Source organism: Salmo salar, chromosome ssa22, assembly GCF_905237065.1.
Source record: "Salmo salar chromosome ssa22, Ssal_v3.1, whole genome shotgun sequence".
Taxonomy (NCBI): domain Eukaryota; kingdom Metazoa; phylum Chordata; class Actinopteri; order Salmoniformes; family Salmonidae; genus Salmo; species Salmo salar.
In genome coordinates, this window is record NC_059463.1 from 40,190,167 (window position 1) to 40,211,599 (window position 21,433).

Sequence of the window (21,433 nt, forward strand, 5' to 3'; positions counted from 1 at the left end):
CTATAACAGAAAAAGAATCCTGCAGCAACAAGAAATGTGAATTATTATGTGGATTATAATTAATGGACATTTTTGTAGGGGTTGATACATTTTTCATAATGGGACAATCAAGTCTGAAATGTCTACATTTCTTCAGAAGCCTTTTTAAACCTCAAATACACTCCAAGTTTAAAACGTCCTGCATTGCAGTAAAGTCCTCCTGCAGCAGGGTGATCAAATGAAGACCCTACATCTGTATGCACCTCCAATCATCATGCACAAACAAACAATACGACATAAGAAAGCACTGTGTATCAGCAAATATTCATAATTCTCTTTTTATTGTTTTCTAGCCAGTTCACTAATTCCCCCTTTAGGATCCACACAGGGAAAGGACAAATGCTGTCTAGGGAAAGAGCTTGTACAGTATCGTGACCCGAACACAAACAACGGTGATATCAAGGCTAAAGTTCTGAACTAGAAGTTCTAAATCCGTCATCGAACATTCCGTGATTCAGCAGTCTTTAAGGTTTGTTGAAGATTTGAGAGTGGACGGTCTCTCTGTGCGCTTAGTCTTGCTTTGTTTAGAAGAGCATTTAGCAACAGGAAGGGCACTGTATTGTGTCTCTGCCAGCACTCCTGGCCTCCTGTTTCCTCATGTTTATACAGTGGTCAGGTGTCTGTAGATGGTAGGCAACTGTACCCAGAGGTCATGGTGAACTTTATCACAAAGCAACAACATAAAAAACAAATGGGTCAAAATTCTATGCGGATATTGCTTTGAGAAGCTGGAGAAAGGAGGAGGTTATAAAGAGGACCAGTTCACAGAGGCGGTTGGTGGACATACAGTATATTCTTTTTTTTAAGACTTAGGTGAGGATGAAGGCAGGACAAAAGACATCTCTTTGAAGGAGTGAAGCACAGGACCAAATGTATCCCTTTCAAAATGGCCACCAGTTACTGGGCTGTCACCAGGAGGGGTGGAGCAGCAGGCATGTTAGGTGAAAGGCATGATGAGTCTGTGCAGCCTTGAGAAAGTTGCCTTAATACAAAAACAAACAAAATAGGGGGAAATTGGCTATTCGGTAACTCAGCAAATGCATTTTTTTTTATATGCTTTGAACATGTGTGCAGAGAATGCTACAATGATACATTTCATGAGCACTTTAATTTACACCATAAAGGGGCTGACTAGGCCTACTGTATACCTCTTCCACAATATACTGTTCATTCTCAACTGTTTCTTTTGAATTAGTGATGATCAGAAAAGTTACCGACAGAGAGACACAAGCCATCTATTAACATTTCAAAGCAAGTTCTTCGGGACAACATTGATGAAGTCATTTTGAGTCCCAATCATGAGATGCACCTGGTACATTTGCTTGGTGGATACAGATGTGTGATTCTTTCTTTTACTCATCAAGCTGTTTTTCTCATGGATATTTACAGACATATTTTTTTCAGGACCTACAGTACGTGTACCCACAGCTACAGTATGACAAATGCAATGTTACATTCCTGTATTATGTGAAATGTATATTAAATAAATGATAATACCAACATGGAATACTAACAGTAATATAACATGAATACTCAACATGAAGAGCAGCACAATAAATAGATCAACACAACCTCTTTAATGGTGACATACAGTGAATGTTGCGAGTTTACAGCAGAAACACCCTTCGCCACAAAAGATGTCATACGGTAATTTTTTTACAATATCAAATTCAGTAAAGTTCTTTATCGTGGGTTCTGAGTTGGTTCTGATGTGAGACCATCAAGTCAGTTGGTCAACAATTAATAAGTGAATTACTAATATATTAATGAATACTATAAACATAATGTAATCAATTAAAACATGAAATACACACCTGAAATACAATGTGACGTCCGTTAGCTAATTGTCATTGATTAGCTAAGATCTATTTGATTTAACATGAAAGACTTTAGTAGTGCCGTTGTAATAAGTTGTAAATATGGGTGCTGAGCTTTCTGCCACTTTAAGAGGTGAAACATCAAGGAAGACTCATTAGTGAGTTCTACTAATGAAAAGATCAAATGGTAAAATGGCGGTTCACCACTGTATCAGTATCGGTGGTAAAATGGCAGCCCACCACTGTATCAGTATCTTTGGTAAAATGACGGTCCACTACTGTATTGGTGCACCCCAACTTCTTCACACTTCCTTGACATAATGGCTGCATGTCAATGATGACTAAGGCCAGGCAGAATCTGCAGGGACGTTCAATGTTCAATACCTTCACAGAGTTGTCTGTAACCTATATTCAAAGACATAAAATATGTTTTGGTTTTATTTTGAGTTGTTCAACAGTCAATTAGGATGCTAAATAAGTTCTGAAGGGTTGAGAAGTCCTGCCTTTGCAGATTCAGCCTGCCTCTAACAATTGTTATAAAAGAAACATACAAAAGGTGTGCCGATCAAGCCTAAGGATCACAGCCATGCTAACCATGAAGTAAACAGGAAGTGAGTCACATCCTCGGAGTGCCAGTCGCCATAGAGATGTACAAACAGCAAAGCAGGTAAAACCTCCTCTCCAAGCTATTTGTCCTAGGTCTCTTGCACTAAAGTACTACCATGCTTGAAAATAAAATATATTTTTTTATGTCATTTATAACTGATATATTAGTAGTGGCTTGTACTATAAAAAAAGCTTGAGGCAGGAATAGTATTGCTATAGCTATGGCCGTTTTTAATATCTCCACGTGACTTGAGTTTGGAGGGAATGATAGAATTTCATTAAGCAGGTTATTCTTCTTTAAACCTGTGAGTCAACACTGAAAAATAAACAATTGAATTAATAACCAGACTTTACCCAAAAACATGAGGTGGTGGTAATGCATAGTTTTGCAGCGAACTAGAAGGTGAGCTAGCACTGTTTACAGCATTCATATATTCAAATGACCCATCTCCTGTATCAACTGAGAACAAAAAAAAACATCTTTCTCTGTGGAAATATCAATGTGATAAACATATCTGCCAACATCCTGCTATGTTGGTGGTCCGTAGCTGATATGCTCACAGGACGAGTGTCTGTGTCTCCTTCCCTAGGGACGCTCGGTAAAGACACAGGGGGGCGTGAGGATGTTTTGTGGGGAGAAAGAGAGGGGTTTGGAGGGAAAGCTGAGTACGTTGAAAACAAAGAAAGCTCTAGAGCCACACAAAATGGTTGAAAACCTTGGCGTTTCCTCCTAGTCCTCTACAACTGAGGCTTGCCCGTTAGGCACACTCAGTCTGTGTGAGGGGCAGAAGGAAGAGCATAGAGAGACTGGTACTGTTGAAGGTTCCCAAACTTCACCTTGGCACGCCATTTCTATAGAACGTCAAGGTCGAACGTCAAGGCTTGGCTCACAGTAATTTCAACTCCATTCCATTCACACCCCCTTAATTCTTAGAGGAATGGTTTCTCCCTCCGCTTTAAGAGGTCAAACAGTCTCCAGGCAGGTGCTGCGTGTGTTTACATGTGTATATGTGTTTTATATATTAATACACTTATATTCATATGTGTGTGTTTGCGTATGTGTCTGTGTGTGTGGTAGTAGTAGTAGTGATAGTAATATCACCCTCTGACCGCCAGGGGGAGTTCCTCAGATCCCCAGGCCAGGCCGGGCAGGGGGACTATGCCAGCGAGTAGATGGCGTTGACGGGTGAAGTGGCCTCGGAACTCTCGTTACCTTCCGTCTCATCCTTGTCCTTTTTGACGGTGTACTGACCGATGAAGGAGCCGTCCTCGTTGAACTGGCCATCCCCTCCCTCGCCGTAGTCCACCAGGCTGTCGTCACTTTCCTTCACACCGCCATCCAGAGAGTTCTGGCTGCCCTGCAGAGGCTTGTTGTCCTCGTCGCTGCTGCAAAGGGTCAAGAGGTCAAAGGTTAGATTCCGCCTGTGATGTCATCGACACGGTCATCAACGCAGACGGATCCTTACCGTCCCAAAGGTTAGGGGAGAGAGAGAAGAGGGGTTAGGGGTAAGAAGAAAACTGGGGAAGGGAACAACTGTAAACATGAGAAGTGTTGATTCTGTAGTTTTCCACTGTCGTCTCTCTTACAGTACAGACTGTAGCTGAGGTCATTCAGTGCAGACTGGAACACAAGCACTTTCACAAGCTCATTTTGGAACAACATCGATACTTGCCTTTAGCTATGATATAAAAACACTGGCAATGGTCAACCTGAGTGCAATAATATAAGCTTGCTAAAATATAAAAAGCCCTGCAGTAAATATTATAGTCTAGAAGAACTGCTACAGAGCCCCTTTGTCTTTGGGGAAGCTGTATGCTGGCCTTAAATGCTCAAAGCAATGCATTATCATACACATGCTGCTCAGTCCGGGCTATGTTCTGATCTGAGATCTGTGCATAAAGCTCAAACTCACACAAAAGTCAGAGCGTTGCAGGTGTTAGTGTATTTGTGTGAAAGCCCAGGTTATAGTAGGTGTGCGTATCTCAGTTCAGAACATGTCCCTATGTCTTCTACCTCTGCAGTAGGGGGAGAGAATTGTCATGCAGAAGGGATCAGGGGCTATCAACCAGCATTAGCTCTCTAGACTCTTACAACAGCCAGATAACAAACAGCAGAAAGGCATTACCAGAGCAGATGGAACAGAAAATAATGAAGTTTAGCTCTTCAACAGTTTTTCCATCGTATTTGGAGGTGTTGTCTATTTCTCTTCATTGTAGAGAGGATGCATCTACAAACCAGACCGTGTTGACATATTTTCTTCGGTGAAGTACTGGTGTGGTACTGTATGGCTGGCCAGTTAGTAGACAAACTACATGGCAATATAATCTGACAGAGATTACCTGAAAGCATGGCTCACCAAGCCAACGGGGCACACAAGGTCATCAACCGAGAATTACCAAGGCAACCATACCAAAGTATCAACAAGTCAACCCACAATCAAACCTCTGAACTCAAACAGACCAAGAGAGAGAGAGAGAGAGAGAGAGAGAGAGAGAGAGAGAGAGAGAGAGAGAGAGAGAGAGAGACTAAAATCAAGAAAGGAATAGAGGAATCAGGTGCCTGACAAAAGTATGAGAGAGAGAGAGAGAGAGAGAGAGAGACTCTAGAGAAGATAAGTAGACCAAAGAAAAGAGAGTGAAATACATGAGAAGAAACTGGATAACTGCGCAGGAGATGTTTTTTTAATGTTTTAATCGATTAATATACTGAGAGAAGGATTGATCAGGAGTGTGAGAACATTGAGTTCACTGTCATACAATACCGTATGTTGACTATGGCCTTATACAGGCATGGAAAATGACAACCTTGATTTTTAGCACAGTAGACGTGAGCGTAATGTAGAAATGGCCTTATTAGACAGCCCTCAAATTCACTAAAATGTATCCAATTATAAGGAGATTAGCATAGCAGCTGGTAAATACGTAACTAATGTTCATAGCTCTAAATCCACTCAGGAGGAAAGTATTACATCTTAATTATGAGCCTATTATTTCTCTATGTGTAATTGAATAAATCTACAGTGGCAAAGTTTGTGGCGGGTTTGCCAGCTTTTGTTTGTTGACCTTATCGCTCGAGAAATGTTAGTGAGCAGAGGGTTTAGAAAGGGTATAAAAGTTCAAGCATTCTTCGACTTTAAAATGTCTTTAGAATGAGAGTGTAGAATGATTCAATTATCTGATTAGATTAACTTTTGAGAGAGGAGCAAAGGTGGAAAAAGTAACTGGGAAGACTTTATTCTCCTAAAATAAGCTGCAGTGTCTGAAATGACTTTCAAAACAAACTGCACTTGATCTTTGATATTTGAGCATTGTTCTATAAAGACAAATCTTATGCAGCCCAATTAACATAACAATTGGACTAGATAAATCAACTGCGTAAATGTCAAAATCAGTTGTTTGTTACTTTCCACCTCTGCATCAATATCATGGAAATGAAAGGAGGATTTTACTTGGTTAAGCCTTAGTGAGCATATGTTGGAGGAAAGATGTTGATTCAATTGAAAACAGTATGGTCAATGTTTAGCCACTTCAGCAGGTTGACAAAGGTGATTATGTGTGTTATTAGATATTAATCGATTAAAACCCAATGCAAGAATTCTGAGCGGTCTTAAAAAGTAAATAATGCATATTATTTCAAGGTTATTCTGGTTGTGGTATGCACTCTGCGGGATAGACTCCTGTCATACCTTTTGAGGGAACAACTTGATTTGGACCAATGGGAACAGAAACCAGAACAGAAAGACAAAGGAAAAAGACATAAGGTGAGGAAGAACAAAAAACAGAGATGGCTAAAAACACACTGAACAGACACATACTTTTTAAACACAGACTGAACATTTGATATAGAATATGTGTGCACATGTGTGGGGATTGCTAATATACCTGAGTGACATCGGCCTAAAATTATATTTACTAGTGGGTCAAAAACAGTTGGGTGCCCACACATAGTTGCACCATACTATTACTGTGATATCAAACAAACAAAACCCCATAAAAAACAACAATAATCATAGGGCACCAATAGGCCCTAGAATCAGGCTTTACGTGAAAGTTGCCTTGCACGAGCCTTGGCGCATGCGACCCAGAACAGCTCATAGGAGCAAGAGCATATCTCCTGTTTCTATAGCGTGAGGCAGTTTGATGTACAAGTACACCCACTGGACAGGACAATAGTCTATCTCCTGTTTCTGTAGCGTGAGGCAGCTTGATGTGCAAGTACACCCCCTGGACAGGACACTAGTCTATTGCAGGGATAGGTCTGGTCCATGGTATTACGTGCAGCTTGAACCTTCTTCAACTGAAAACAAAATCATCTTTGGAGGGATAAATGAAAAGATGCAGGGCGCTGAAGGAGGCTCAAGCCACATGTAACGGCCGAGACCAGAGCTAAATCAAGGCATCTGTGGGTTTGGCAATTGGCATAGAAAGGACCTCTAACAGGTGAGTTTATAGCACCACAGAGAGTCAAACTGGAATAGACCAGGGTGGCCATACCTAGTCCTGAAAAGCTGCAGTATGTGCAGGCTTTTGTTCCAGGCCAGCTTGAAACAATCAACTAATCATGGTCTTTAACCTAGAACCATAGAATGTCAAATCAATTGTGTTACAGCTGGGCTGGAACAAAATCTTGCGCTCACTGCGGTGTTCCTGGATCAGGGTTGGCCACCCCTGTCATAGAGTCCCATACATGCAGAGACAGAACTCCCAAATCATTCAGCTTATGCTATACACAGGGACCAGACATCATCAATGATGAAAATTACTCCAGCACATACATTTACCCCTGCATGTTTATTTTATCAATATCTTTTGAAAGCTGGGGTCTACTTGACCGAAACATGGACAGAAAAAACATGCAGAGATGGATGTGAGCAGCAGTGATTATCATCATTGATGACTAAGTCATGTAGGAAGGAACAAGGAAAGGACATAGTGGTGTTGATATTTCATCTCCATACAAAAGGCTCGCTGTTGCTTATTCCCCAAATCGGTTCCTCAAGGGCGTCAAACACGAACGGAAGACTTTCCAACCTTCCTCCCTAAACCCTCACTACATCTACTCTACACCCTCTCTCAAACCTCCCTACCTCCCTCATTTCAGCCAAATTGATTTCCGTCCTCAGCCTTCACCTCTGCACCTGGTGGTTGCTGCCTGTTAAATGTCAGCTGTCGGAAGAAAAACAAAGCAATTAACCTTAAGGGGGGAAAAACACGATCAAGCCCTCGACAGAGACAAACGGGTTCAGGACCTCTCAGAGTGTTCACGATCAGTTTCACGATCATTACATCACCTACCTGATCCATGAAACACTTGACGTCTCTCTGGGGAGAGATAAGACCTTCCTGCCTCCTCTCTCTCTCTCTCTCTCTCTCGATCTCTCTCCCCTAATCTGCAAATCACCTTGATTTATTTACCTGACAGTTTATTACCTGATTAAATTGACACTTTCAGAAAAGCTGCTTTTCTAACTCTGTGATATCCTGCAGACTGGTAATGAGAAGAGGATTTCACAGTGCGGAGCCTTGGCTCACTGTCTGAACACCAGCTGAGCCTTGAACACTAATACGCTTTTTTTACTTGAATATCATGAGCCTGAGGCGATGCTTAAACCACAGCTGTGATTAGCGTCTCTTTCCCCACATTGAACACCCGCTGCTCTTAACCCTGAACCACCCATGGATAGGATAGGTCCCTGCCAAGACAACTCTCCACCAGAGGCCTGTATTGAACAGGTCCAGAACAGCCCTGGGCTTATGATATTCTGCCTATTGAAATGGCTGTTGTTCTGCTTGTGAGGGAGCAGGTGTGGAACACAGGTAGAAGGTGTGGAACACAGGTAGCAGGTGTGGAACATGGCCATGGCAAGGCCAAAGATAGCCAGGTCAATTGATGACCTTAGCCTCAAGGCTAAACCAAGGTTAATGCATAGCTTTGGGCTAGGTTTAGCTCTAGTGTTTATGATTGTAGCCTGGTGAAGCATACTGATGTTGGATCTCAATTTGAGCCAGTTTGCTACAGCAGGGAAATAATCCTGCAGCAACAGTAATGTGAATTATTATGTTGATTATAGTTAATGAACATTTTTGTAGGGGTTGATACATTTTTCGTAAGGGAAAATCAAGTTTGACATTTCAAAGTGGAAATAACTTTAGAAGCATTTTTAAACTTCAAATACACTACAAGTTTAAAATGTCCTGCATTGCAACAGGGTGATCAAATAAATATCCTACATCTGTAACATGGCTTAGTCCTAAAGTAGGATTGTCCTATTTACTAATCTGCATTGAAGGGACAGTTGACCCAGATGTACTACATTTTATGGAAGTAGACTATAGACCAAAAGAGTAAGCAACATATGATATATGTTTTTGCGATTAGCTACAGATTGGTGAAGTGCCTTGACGGGAGTTCTAGCTGTGTGTAGAAACAACACTCTTCTCACTTCTCTCTGTGGGTTCACACTATCCAGAGAGTCTCAGCTGTGCCCTGATCACATGTTTGACACCCCCGGGAACCGATATCTCTGATTGGCTGGTGTACCATGCCCACCTTGACCCACCCCACCCCCCATCTTCCACTTCTACCCCAGAAACAGTAGTGCAAAGGGAGGAGGGAGAAGTAGTTCATAGACCATCCCCCCTATCTCACCCCCAAGCCCTCGTTTCCTCATCCCCCCTATCTCACCCCATGCCCTCGCTTCCTCATCCCCCCTATCTCACCCCCAAGCCCTCGCTTCCTCATCCCCCCTATCTCACCCCCCAAGCCCTCGCTTCCTCATCCCCAAATCTCCCCCCAAACCCTCGCTTCCTCATCCCCCCTATCTCACCCCCAAGCCCTCGCTTCTTCATCCCCCATCTCACCCTCAAGCCCTTGCTTCCTCATCACCCAATCTCACCCCATGCCCTCGCTTCCTCATCCCCCAATCTCACCCCCAAGCCCTCGCTTCCTCATCCCCCCTATCTCACCCCCAAGCCCTCGCTTCTTCATCCCCCCATCTCACCCTCAAGCCCTTGCTTCCTCATCACCCAATCTCACCCCATGCCCTCGCTTCCTCATCCCCCAATCTCACACCCAAGCCTTCGCTTCCTCATCACCCAATCTCACCCCATGCCCTCGCTTCCTCATCCCCCAATCTCACCCCATGCCCTCGCTTCCTCATCCCCCAATCTCACCCCCATGCCCTCGCTTCCTCATCCCCCAATCTCACCCCCAAGCCCTCAGTCTGAAGGGGAGTTCAGTATCTGTCTCTGACATGCGCAGGCCGGGAGGTGAATGCCGTGCCGAAACCAAAGTACCTGTTCTCCTTTTCGTTCTCATTTTCATTCCTGTCAGGGACAGACGACCATTTCAGCATGGAGAAGAGAGGGAGGAGATAGGATAGGAGAGAGGGTAAAGAGAGAGAGGGAAGGAAGGAGATACATCCTCCAGGTGACACAAGCTTATGAGAGCCAGAGACTACACACACACACATGCGCGTACGCACGGACGCACAAACTCACACACACTCACACACACTCACACAGACTCACGCACACAGTTACACTTACACAAAAACACATACACACAAAAACACACACACAAAGAAATGCCCAGACACACACGCACATACACAACGTGTGAGTTGGGTAGACAGAGTGATTAGTCCCAGTGCTATTGAGTGTGTCAGTTTGTGAGTTAAGCAATGACCTTCACTGTAGGAAAGAGGGTAATATTAATAAACATTGATTAAGGAAGAGAGCAGACTTGCTTAGCTTTTCCATTGTGGACATGCCTCACACATATGTGATAATTGTTGATAACACCTTTGAACATCTCACTGCACGCAGGTGTTTAAAATCACTTAACACTTTAAAACCACAGCACTGTGCTGTCAAGCAGAATAAACACCTAAAACATCACTGTTCAAATTATTTCCTTCATGGTCAGAATGCTTTTGACAGCCAAACGCAAAATGAATAAAATCTCTTCAAATTACTCGAAATATACATTCCTAATCCCATAGGGCGGCGCACAATTGGCCCAGCGTCGTCCGGGTTAGGGTTTGGCCGGGGTAGGCCGTCATTGTAAATAATAATTTGTTCTTAACTGACTTGCCTAGTTAAATAAAGGTTAAATATTTGTATTTATTTTTTTAAATACATTGTAACTGGTCTGGGTAAATTAAGGTACCATGTTTCATTTGTGGCTTATAAGAAAAATTAGGGGTTTGGGTTACTGGTTGTGTGGGGTTATAGGGGGCAGAGTACAGGGGCACTTCATCTTGCTGTATCGCATTAGTGGAAACCAAGACTATTCTCATGGCAAGTCCGCCTGTTTTAACTAGCATTACTGACTTTTTGTAACAGGTTAGGAGAACTTGCCCAGCAGGTTAGGAGAATTAACGTGTCAGGTTAGGAGAATTGACATGGCAGATTAGGAGAATTAGGTTAAGGTTAGGAAAAGGGTTAGGATTAGGGTTAGGGCATCTCCGACGTGACTCGAACATATCTAGCTACACCAGGCTTGCCCTGAGAACAGTCTTGGTTTCCACTAATGTGATGCTGCCTTCCTCTTCTGAAGTTCTAAAGACTCCCTGCTGAGGCTAGTATGATAATCATCATGGAAACAGTTGCTAAACTTTTAAGCGTGTACATAAAGTACAATGTGTCTGCCTATGTAACTACTGTACCATGCAAGGACACTGGTTTTTAGCACCATTTCAATATAAAGTAGGACCACGATGATTAGAGTGAGTAATCGGTTGGAGAGTGTTAGTGCTGATTTGATAGTTAAGTTAGAGGGTTAATTAAACAGTAAAGGTGGCCAGATGGAAAGATTCTCATTCCTCACATAGAAGAATGACTGGAGATCAGTGAGACCTGGAATGAACAAAAGACAATCACTAACTAACAAATACATACTGAAAACATGCATTACCAGACCTAAGACATAGTAACTCCTGTTTACTGTAGCTCCTGTCTCGATCGTCTTAATAGCATTCCCAAATATTACAAGGCCAAAGTAATAGTCCCTGTCCCTCATTCCTGATGCCTAAATAGTTGCAGATAAACACTACTAAACATGATCCAAAGCCTGAATACCATACATGATAATCACAATGACACTTCCATAAGAAAGCAAACAAGACATAGGCCTACTACATCCTCCTCTGTATAATCCTGGATGATACACAGTCATATCTAGCCATGATTACTAATGTTTTGCAATAGAAACTCTGCATATATAGATCATTCACTGACTGGCAATGGCGACACACAAAATTGTTCCAGAGATGTGTAGGCCAGAGATATGTAATATTGAAGAGAAATACTTACTGGTAGTCAAATGATCCATCCTCTCCCTTCTGATCCACTCCCTCCAGAGGGAGATCTTTTTTATCTCGTACTGAAGAGTGATAAAACAAATAGAGGTGCATGATTATACTGAACATGCCACCATCTTGTGACTTAACTGGACACTTGCCCTCGTTCTAACCCCTACCTGGGTATTTCAACCCCCACCGTATTTTCCTGCTCCCAAACGCCCTCAATGTGTTAACCCTTAACCTAATACTTGACCCTGTCTAGTATACCCTTACATGGTTACTAGTTAGTAGATTTGATTTGACCCCCTGTGTTAACCCTTACTTGGATACTGGACCACCTTGTGTTAAAGGTCCAATGCAGCCATTTTTATCTCAATATCAAATCATTTCTTGCTAACAATTAAGTACCTTACTATGATTGATTTCAATTAAAATGGTCAAAAATGAAAAAAATTGCTTCTTAGCAAAGAGCAATTTCTCAAGCAAGAACTTTGCTAGGACTGTATGGGAGTGGTCAGAGTGGGGAGGGGACAACTGAAAACTAGCTGTTATTGAAAGAGAGATTTGGAACTGTCTTTCTTATAGATGGTTTAGCTGATTACGTCACGAAAATGATGTGCACTCTTCAATGGGGTTCGAGAGTTGTTGTGATTTTAGATGGCCAGATAGCTACCAACAATGACAAGAAACTGCCACGTAGGGAATCGTAAGTGACTCGTTTCAGCTATTTTCATTTTCTTCTTGATACCCTGTCTTGTTTTGAGGTGTTTTGACAGATTTCATGTCAATGCTAATATGGCTAAATTCGCTAGCTAGTTAACCAACAAATGAGACAATGCATTTATGTTTTCAATTAACATTGGATACGAAATATAGTTTACATCTTGTCAAACAATCTAAGCCAACCCATCTGTTTTGCCCAATAGTTGCACATGTGTCGGTTGTGTTGCTAAACAACCAACCTGTCTATTGGTCTACTAACTAATTTACTGCCTGGTGATGTCAAGTCTTCATACCACCAAAACAGGCTGAAAAGGTGTTATTTTCAAACAGCTCTTACAGTATAAGAGCATTATCATAATTTTCACAATTTCACAGTATTATTCCAACCTCAGTGTGGAAATCTATACACACTGAACACAAATATTTCTAAGATGTATTTCTAAGAGTTACAGTTCATAAAATGAAATCAGTCAATTGAAACAAATGCATTACATGACTGGGAATACAGATCTGCATCTATTTGTCAAAGATATCTACAAAGAAAAGGGAGGGGCGTGGATCAGAAAACCAGTCAGTATCTGGTGTGACCACCACTTGGTTCATGCAACGCGACACATCTCCTTCACATGGAGTTGATCAGGCTGTTGATTGTGACATGTGGAATGTTGTCCCACTCCTCTTCAATGGCTGTGCGAAGTTGCAGGATATTGGCGGGAACTGGAACACGCTCTTGTACACGTCGACTCAGAGCATCCCAAACATGCTCAATGGGTGACATGTCTGGTGAGTATGCAGTCCATGGAAGAAGTGGGACATTTTCAGCTGCCAGGAATTGTGTACAGATCATTGCGACAAGGGGACGTGCATTATCATGCTGAAATATGCGGTGATGACGTGAATGGCATGACAATGGGCCTCAGGATCTTGTCACGGTCTGCCATCTGCCCGGTACAGCTGAAAGCGGGATTCATCCATAAAGAGCATACTTCTCCAGCATGCCAGTGGTCATCGAAGGTGAGCATTTGCCCACTGAAGTCGGTTACGATGTCGAACTGCAGTCAGGTCAAGACCCTGGTGAGGATGACAAGTACGCAGATGAGCTTCCCTGAGACGGCTTCTGACAGATTGTGCCGAAATTCTTCAGTTGTGCAAACCCACAGTTTCATCAGCTGTCCGAGTGGCTGGTCTCAGACAAATCCGCATGTGAAGAAGATGTGGAGGTTCTGGGCTGGCATGGTTACACGTGGTTTGCAGTTGTTAAGCCGGTTGGACGTACTGCCAAATTATCTAAAACGACATTGGAGGGGGCTTATAGTAGAGAAATGAACATTCAATTCTCTGGCAACAGCTCTAGTGGACATTCCTGCAGTCAGCATGCCAATTGCACGCTCCCTCAAAACGTATATATATCTGTGGCATTGTGTTGTGTGACAAAACTTTGATGTCTCAAAACTGCACCTGTGGCCTTTTAGAGTCCCCAGCACAAGGTGCACCTGTGTGATGATCATGCTGTTTAATCAGCTTCTTGATATGCCACACCTGTCAGGTGGATGGATTATCTCGGCAAAGGAGATATGCTCACAAATAGGGATGTAAACACATTTGAGCACCAAATTTGAGAGAAATAAGCTTTTTTGTGCATATGGAACATTTCTGGTATCTTTTAAACTCAGCAAAAAAATAAATGTCCTCTCAATGTCAACTGCGTTTATTTTCAGCAAACTTAACATGTGTAAATATTTGTATGAAGATAACAAGATTCAACAACTGAGACAAACTGAACAAGTTCCACAGACATGTGACTAACAGAAATTGAATAATGTGTCTCTGAACAAGGGGGGGGTCAAAATTAAAAGTAACAGTCAGTATCTGGTGTGGCCACCAGCTGCATTAGGTACTGCAGTGTATCTCCTCCTCATGGACTGCACCAGATTTGCCAGTTCTGGCTGTGAGATGTTACCCCACTCTTCCACCAAGGCACCTGCAAGTTCCCGAACATTTCTGGGGGGAATGGCCCTAGCTATCACCCTCCGATCCATCAGGTCCCAGACGGGCTCAATGGGATTGAGATCCGGGCTCTTCGCTGGCCATGGCAGAACACTGACATTCCTGTCTTGCAGGAAATCACGCACAGAACGAACAGTATGGCTGGTGGCATTGTCATGCTGGAGGGTCATATCAGGATGAGCCTGCAGGAAGGGTACCACATGAGGGAAGAGGAGGTCTTCCTTGTAACGCACAGCATTGAGATTGCCTGCAATGACAACAAGCTCAGTCCGATGATGCTTTGACACACCGCCCCAGACCATGACGGACCCTCCACCTCCAAATCGATCCCGCTCCAGAGTACAGGCCTCGGTGTTACGCTCATTCCTTCGACGATAAACGCGAATCCGACCATCACCCCTGGTGAGACAAAACCGCAACTCGACAGGGAAGAGCACTTTTTGCCAATCCTGTCTGGTCCAGCGACGGTAGATTTGTGCCCATAGGCGACGTTGTTGCTGGTGATGTCTGGTGAGGACCTGCCTTACAATAGGCCTACAAGCCCTCAGTCCAGCCTCTCTCAGCCAACTGTGGACAGTCTGAACACTGATTGAGGGATTGTGCGTTCCTGGTTTAACTCAGGCAGTTGTTGTTGCCATCCTGTACCTGTCCCGCAGGTGTGATGTTCGGATGTACCGATCCTGTGCAGGTGTTGTTACATGTGGTCTGCCACTGCGAGGACAATCAGCTGTCCGTCCTGTCTCCCTGTAGCGCGGTCTTAGGCGTCTCACAATACAGACATTGCAATTTATCTGCAGTCCTCATGAGGAATCTGCAGTCCTCATGCCTCCTTGCAGCGTGCCTAAGGCATGTTCACGAAGATCAGCAGGGACCCTGGGCATCTTTCTTTTGGTGTTTTTCATCGTCAGTAGCATCTTTAGTGTCCTAAGTTTTCATAACTGTGAACTTAATTGCCTACCGTCTGTAAGCTGTTAGAGTCTTAACGACCGTTCCACAGGTGCATGTTCATTAATTGTTTATGGTTCATTGAACAAGCATGGGAAACAGTGTTTAAACCCTTTACAATGATTATTTGGATTTTTACGAATTATCTTTGAAAGACAGGTTCCTGAAAAAGGGACATTTCTTTTTTTGCTGAGTTTATTTCAGCTCATTAAACATGGTACCAACACTTTACATGTTGAATTTATATTTTTGTTCAGTGTATAAAACACAGGAAATCACGTTTTTGACTGCACCGGGCCTTTAACCCTTACCTGGATATTTGCCTCCGCGACTCCTCTTGATGAAGCAGACGATGAGGAGGATGAGGATGATGAGAGCGATGGCACACATCAGCCCGATAAACCAGCCCTGGGCAGCAATGTCCACCTGGTCTTTAATGTAGGCTGTCAGCAGGCAAAACCATTGACACACACACACACACCCACACACACACACACACACACACACACAGATGGGAGAGATGAGACACACAGAGAGAGGGAGAAAAATAATAAGAGTCTGTTTTGCCCCAAATGAGTCAGTGGAAATACATCCGACAATCTGTCCTCATCCAAGGATGTTCAAATCAAGATACACCAAGTACACAATGTATGACAACCCAAACCATCATCACAGCATTCCAGTATTCCCTCAACATAGAGCTAGAACTCTAGATGGTATCCCAGTAAATCTATCCGTATAACAAATTATTAATCTTCATTTCCCCACACCTTCACAATCAAATTAGAAGAGAAAAAGTGTATTTTGCATTACAAACCAAAGCAGAATATGCAGCTCTACCATATGCGTTGGGTCAATTTGAACACAAAACCTAGGTACTTTAGCAGAAGGAACAAAATATCAGCAAATTGTCAAAGCAACCAACCACAAAAAAAGTATTGTTATTTGACACCAGTCTTCTAACTGTAAAATAAGCCAACCACATGAAGCTACTTTATTACAGGTTGGGAAACACTTCTGTAACACAATGCATGCATAAATAGGGAAAAGAATGGCATTAATAGCTTATAATTACTAACCAAGTAACAGCTCTGCCAGTGCCAGAGAAGTGTGACATTGGCAAAGTGAATTTGCTCAGAACAAAGCAAAGATAGAAAAGTAAAGTATAGATCAAAGTATCAGATCCATTGTATATGACTTGTTTACTCATGAGCCTATCACACATTACATTTCATTGGATTATTCTTACCACATGGAATACACTCCTATGGAAAATCAAGACATCACAAACAGCTAAATCGATATTCCACGAAGTTCAGAACTACCCATTCTAAAGAACAGAAACAAAACAGTCCCTCTACACTACAGTTGAATAACTTCACTTCAATACCAACTCCTTGGAGCTATATCAACTCCTAGCCTTGTGATCTGATCTGACCCAACAGACCTCATTGTTAGGGAACTGGGGTATCCATGGGGTCTCTGTAGCCTGGGTGCTGTCATGTCTCTGCATTAGCCTGCTATAGTCTCCTAGACTGGGCTGATGCAGACAGACTGGCCCCCAGGCTATCTGACATGACCTGATCTGGCCATGAACCATCCCTCCTCACCTGGCAGGTGGAGTCTCACCTGCGCTGGTCTCAAAGGTGACAACATTGCTGGAGATGCTGTGGTATTCGTTGGAGTACACCCTCAGGCGGTACTTGGCCCCTTCGATCAGCCCCGCCAGCTTAATGGGCGGCTGGTTCACTGGTACGCTTGACACACTGCCATTGCCTTGGAACACAAGAGAGGCGCCAATCATACTACGTCGTTGGGTGTGGCCAGGCTACCATGGTAACAAAGTAAATAGGAAGGGTACCACGTAGTGATGCGACATGGGTGGGACTGTTTCTCCCCCTATGAGATGATGGGCCACTGGAGTAAATTGAGACTGACCCAATGCAGCACACACACACCCTCCAACATCCACCACTCATTAACAACCTCGATGAAATGAATAGCTACATCTGTAAACCAATGTCGCTATGTTAATAGAATTACTAGAGAGTGAAAGTGAATAGAAGAGCTGCAGCTCTTTAACAAAGCTTTTAAAATATGGCTTTTAGAGGATTCTTTTTGGTTCATTTTCTTCTCAGTGGAAGTGAAACCACATTTTTCTCCTGGGGATAATTCTCCTGAGAAATCTAATCTAAAAAGGGGACTTTTTGTGGAGCGGGAGAAAAGAGGTAGAGCTAGAGAGCAGGTGTTCCTTCAGGCTACTATAATACAGCGGACATCAAAGTTTTACGAAACTAAACTCCCGCTGAATTGGCAGCAGTAAGTTGGTTGTATTACCCTGACTGGTGGAATTTAAATTGACCATTATGGAACACTCTGTATTCTGGAATAGCAAAGGGCGGGAGGCTAGAAAAGCACTGTGTCTCAATTACCCATAGTCCTCCACTCATCTCAATAAAAAAAAAACACACCAATATTGAAAACAAAACGTGGCATCTTTCCAATGGAAAGACGTGCCCCTTATCACATCACCAAGCTGTGGGCATGGGCTGGTGATGACTGGTGGAGCACGCAAACTGGTGACATCGTGCACCATGCTATGACATGACCTTTGACCCCCTGAAAGGGTGACATCATCATATAGCAATCATACAGCCATCGACCAAAATCATTCCAAAGCTTAGTACATCCACTGCAACCTCTGAAGCAACTAAACCAAATCATATGAAACAAAATGCAACCTTGACTAGGCAATCAGTGGGAAGAATGCCTGACTAATATAAAAACACATTCCTTACAACCATTAAAACATGAAGCTGAAGCGGAATGTCTAAATAATATCTATGCTATTTGACTCAGTGTACAGCCTTGAATCCAAAACATGTGTGTGTGTGTGTGTGTGTGTGTGTGTGTGTGTGTGTGTGTGTGTGTGTGTGTGTGTGTGTGTGTGTGTGTGTGTGTGTGTGTGTGTGTGTGTGTGTGTGTGTGTGAAAAGTATGAACTAACTACTGTAAGTCGCTCTGGATAAGAGCGTCTACTAAATGACTAAAATATCCATGTAAAATGTGTGTGTGTGAATAAAGACAACATCCTCCCTCCTCCTCCCTCTTACTCTAAACAGTCAATAGAAAAACAAGTCGCACAACCAATCATACAGCCAGACAGCCAGACAGACACACAGCCAGCCAGACACACAGCCAGACAGACAGACAGCCAGACAGACAGACACACAGCCAGCCAGACACACAGCCAGACAGACAGACAGCCAGACAGACAGACAGCCAGACAGGCACCCAGCCAGACAGCCAGCCAGACAGACAGCCAGACAGCCAGACAGACAGGCACCCAGCCAGACAGCCAGCCAGCCAGCCAGACAGGTGAAGCAGCATCATACTGGGTAGTAGCCATGAGGTATGCACACTGCACAGTATGGGGAGTTAGGACATCATAATACACTATGCATATGAACAATACAAAGACACATTTCCAAAGAGAGATATGGACAAAGAGCAGGAGAGTGGGAGAGAGTTAGGTATCTTGTGTGTTAGAACTGTCATTGATACAGTGGAAAACAGATCAATGTGTGCACATGCTCAGCTCCTGTGAACATCATCCTAACATCTTCTCTTTTCACTCAGGATGATTGAACACACACATATACTGACATCACTGTACCATCAGTATACTGTAGTAGGTAGCATATCTTTAAGGAATGTTTTTCATTAAACAGTGTATTTCCCCCTAGTAAAATAATACATCATTCTTGATGGGTTTCTCTCTCTCCCCCCTCTCTTTATCTCATCTCTCCTAAAAGTTGAGATAGGGAGAGAGTTTGGTATTTTGTGCATTATAACTATGTCATTGATATAATTTGAAAATGCTGATAAATATTATAGTTATAAGAACTTATAAATAATGTACAGTTATAAGGACAAGTTCTTCATAGTTGTGTGAGAACATCACCCCATCCCTGGGTTTCTCTCTCTCTAGCTCTCTCCTTTCACTATTTCCTCTTTCAAAGTACTGACTAAGATCTCTCTTAATTTCTCCCTCAGCCTCACAAAATACTTTCTGAAAGGAACTTCTGTTTGAACCGGAGAAAGAAAATGAACACGGGCACAATGAAAGGCAAATTCAACAAAGGGATTTTTTAAGAAAACAAAAACTCAAAACCTCCAATCAAAGTACAATAAAAACTGGGGGTGCTATAAAATAACACAGTCATTATTTAAATGGTAATGCCACAGAATATATTATATATTTCACTTTATCTACAGCTATACAGATCATAATCTGACTTATATAGGCAATTGAACTCAGCTCTGCTGAAGCAAAATGAAATGAGAGTTGAGTTTCCCCTCAGAAATTCCCTGGGAGTTTTATGAATAGAAATGAGAATGTTGCATGACTCACTTCCAAATAAAAGCCTCATTTCTCTACTAGAGCGAAGGGCTGTCATGAATTGGACTGAATTTCTTTAATAAAGTCAGTTTGGTGTATGTCTCTGCCTCAGGAATGCCTCACAGTTCCTTTCAGAAAGCCCAGTATCTCTGCAGAGATAGACTGTCTGAAAACTGACTTCACTATTGACATTTCTGCCTAGGATGGGTTTTGAACTGTAGTTTTGATACGATTGACTTGGGTTAAATACATATGTAAAATCCTTTCAAGTACTTGAGCTGGGCTTGATTTAGTTTGACTGTTGCAATGGCACAAACTCTGGTTATTTTCTTACCATCCAGAAGCTCTGACACAAACTCTGGGTATTTTCTTATTGTCCAGTCTAAGAGCTGACACAACTCTGGGTCTTTTCTTATTGTCCAGCCTAAGCTCTGACACAAACTGGGTGTGGATCTTACTGTCCAGTGTGAACTCTAGCTGGAACTCGCTGCTGCCGGCCGGGAAGTTGTGGTTCCAGCTGACGTTAGCGTAGTTACTGTTAGGCTTCACCGTCAGGTTCCTGATCACCCTCCCAGGAGCCATGCCTACTAGAGGGCAGGGCGGGGTCAGGGCGGGGTCAAGGGCAAGGTGGAGCAGAGAAGGGCGTGTTACAACAGCCACACACGCAGGGTTGCAATCACACAATGGTTCTAGGGTTAGGGTTAGATTTCGGGTTGACCTATAAACAGTAGATTGGACCAGTGTTATATTTGAACACGTTTAAGGAGTGTCAATGTTGATGTCTTAACACTTCTGGTGGTATCCACTCCACAGTTAATGCCTTAACACTTCTAGGGGTGTCCTGATTTGTAATGGAGGTGCCCAGTAGTCCAGGTATCCCCTTAATAGGAACACGGCATTGAACAGAGTTAACGGCCCACAAACATCCTCTAACTGTTCATATTTATACGTTGGATTCTCACAGCCTGACCGAACAGCGTTGAGTTAATGGTTACTTTCCAATACTTTAAAGTGACTTAATTTCCTGTAACCTATCTCCAAGGAGATATGACAAGGTAATGAAGTGGTATTGGAATGCAGCCAGTTCCTCCAAATGCTTCCTTCCTGGTCAGGAGAGAGTATCCAATCAAAATGCTTCAAATTAAAGCATCTTAATTTATCACTTGAATCTTGGGGAAGATATACAAATAACACAACACACCTTTAAAATGTCTCTTTAAAGGTGGCATCCATTGTCAATCTATTTTATCTATACTGCCATGGAAAATGACTGAACTAAAAGTAAACAACAGGTAAGCCTACTGTATGTACCCAACACATTTGTATCTGCTTGTTTGGTGCTGGTGACCAACACAGGAGTGGTAGCAGTAGTAGAAGCAGTTGTGGTAGCAGGTGGAGTAGTAGTAGTAGTAGTAGCAGTAGTAGTAGTAGTAGTAGTACTACTAATGGTTGTAGTAGCAGCGGAAGTAGTGGGAGGAGGAGGAGGAGGGACAGTTGTAGACACGGAGACGTCTGTAGGCTCGACTACAGGGCAGGGGGAAGAGAGCACAGGGTTAAAGACAAAAGCAGGAAATCACAGGTAATCACACA

General features: G+C 42.9%; 1 protein-coding gene across 9 annotated transcripts in view; it reads right to left on the reverse strand.

Annotated features, from left to right (window-relative positions):
* Positions 1-301: 301 nt before the first annotated feature.
* The window catches only part of LOC106583506 (neurofascin), a 161,095-nt gene continuing 139,963 nt past the window's right edge, over positions 302-21,433 (reverse strand). For 4 of the 9 annotated variants that reach the window (XM_045705757.1, XM_045705758.1, XM_045705761.1 and 1 more), the window contains 6 exons: positions 21,155-21,367; positions 20,302-20,430; positions 17,072-17,218; positions 15,754-15,885; positions 11,778-11,847; positions 302-3,848 (listed from right to left, as the gene is read on the reverse strand). In XM_045705757.1, coding sequence (XP_045561713.1) covers positions 3,620-3,848; positions 11,778-11,847; positions 15,754-15,885; positions 17,072-17,218; positions 20,302-20,430; positions 21,155-21,367 — 920 coding nt within the window. In that variant the 3' untranslated portion in view covers positions 302-3,619. Of the gene's footprint in view, positions 3,849-11,292; positions 11,322-11,777; positions 11,848-15,753; positions 15,886-17,071; positions 17,219-20,301; positions 20,431-21,154; positions 21,368-21,433 lie in introns of all 9 variants that reach the window. The other 5 variants (XM_045705762.1, XM_045705760.1, XM_045705763.1 and 2 more) reach the window with 5 other exon arrangements.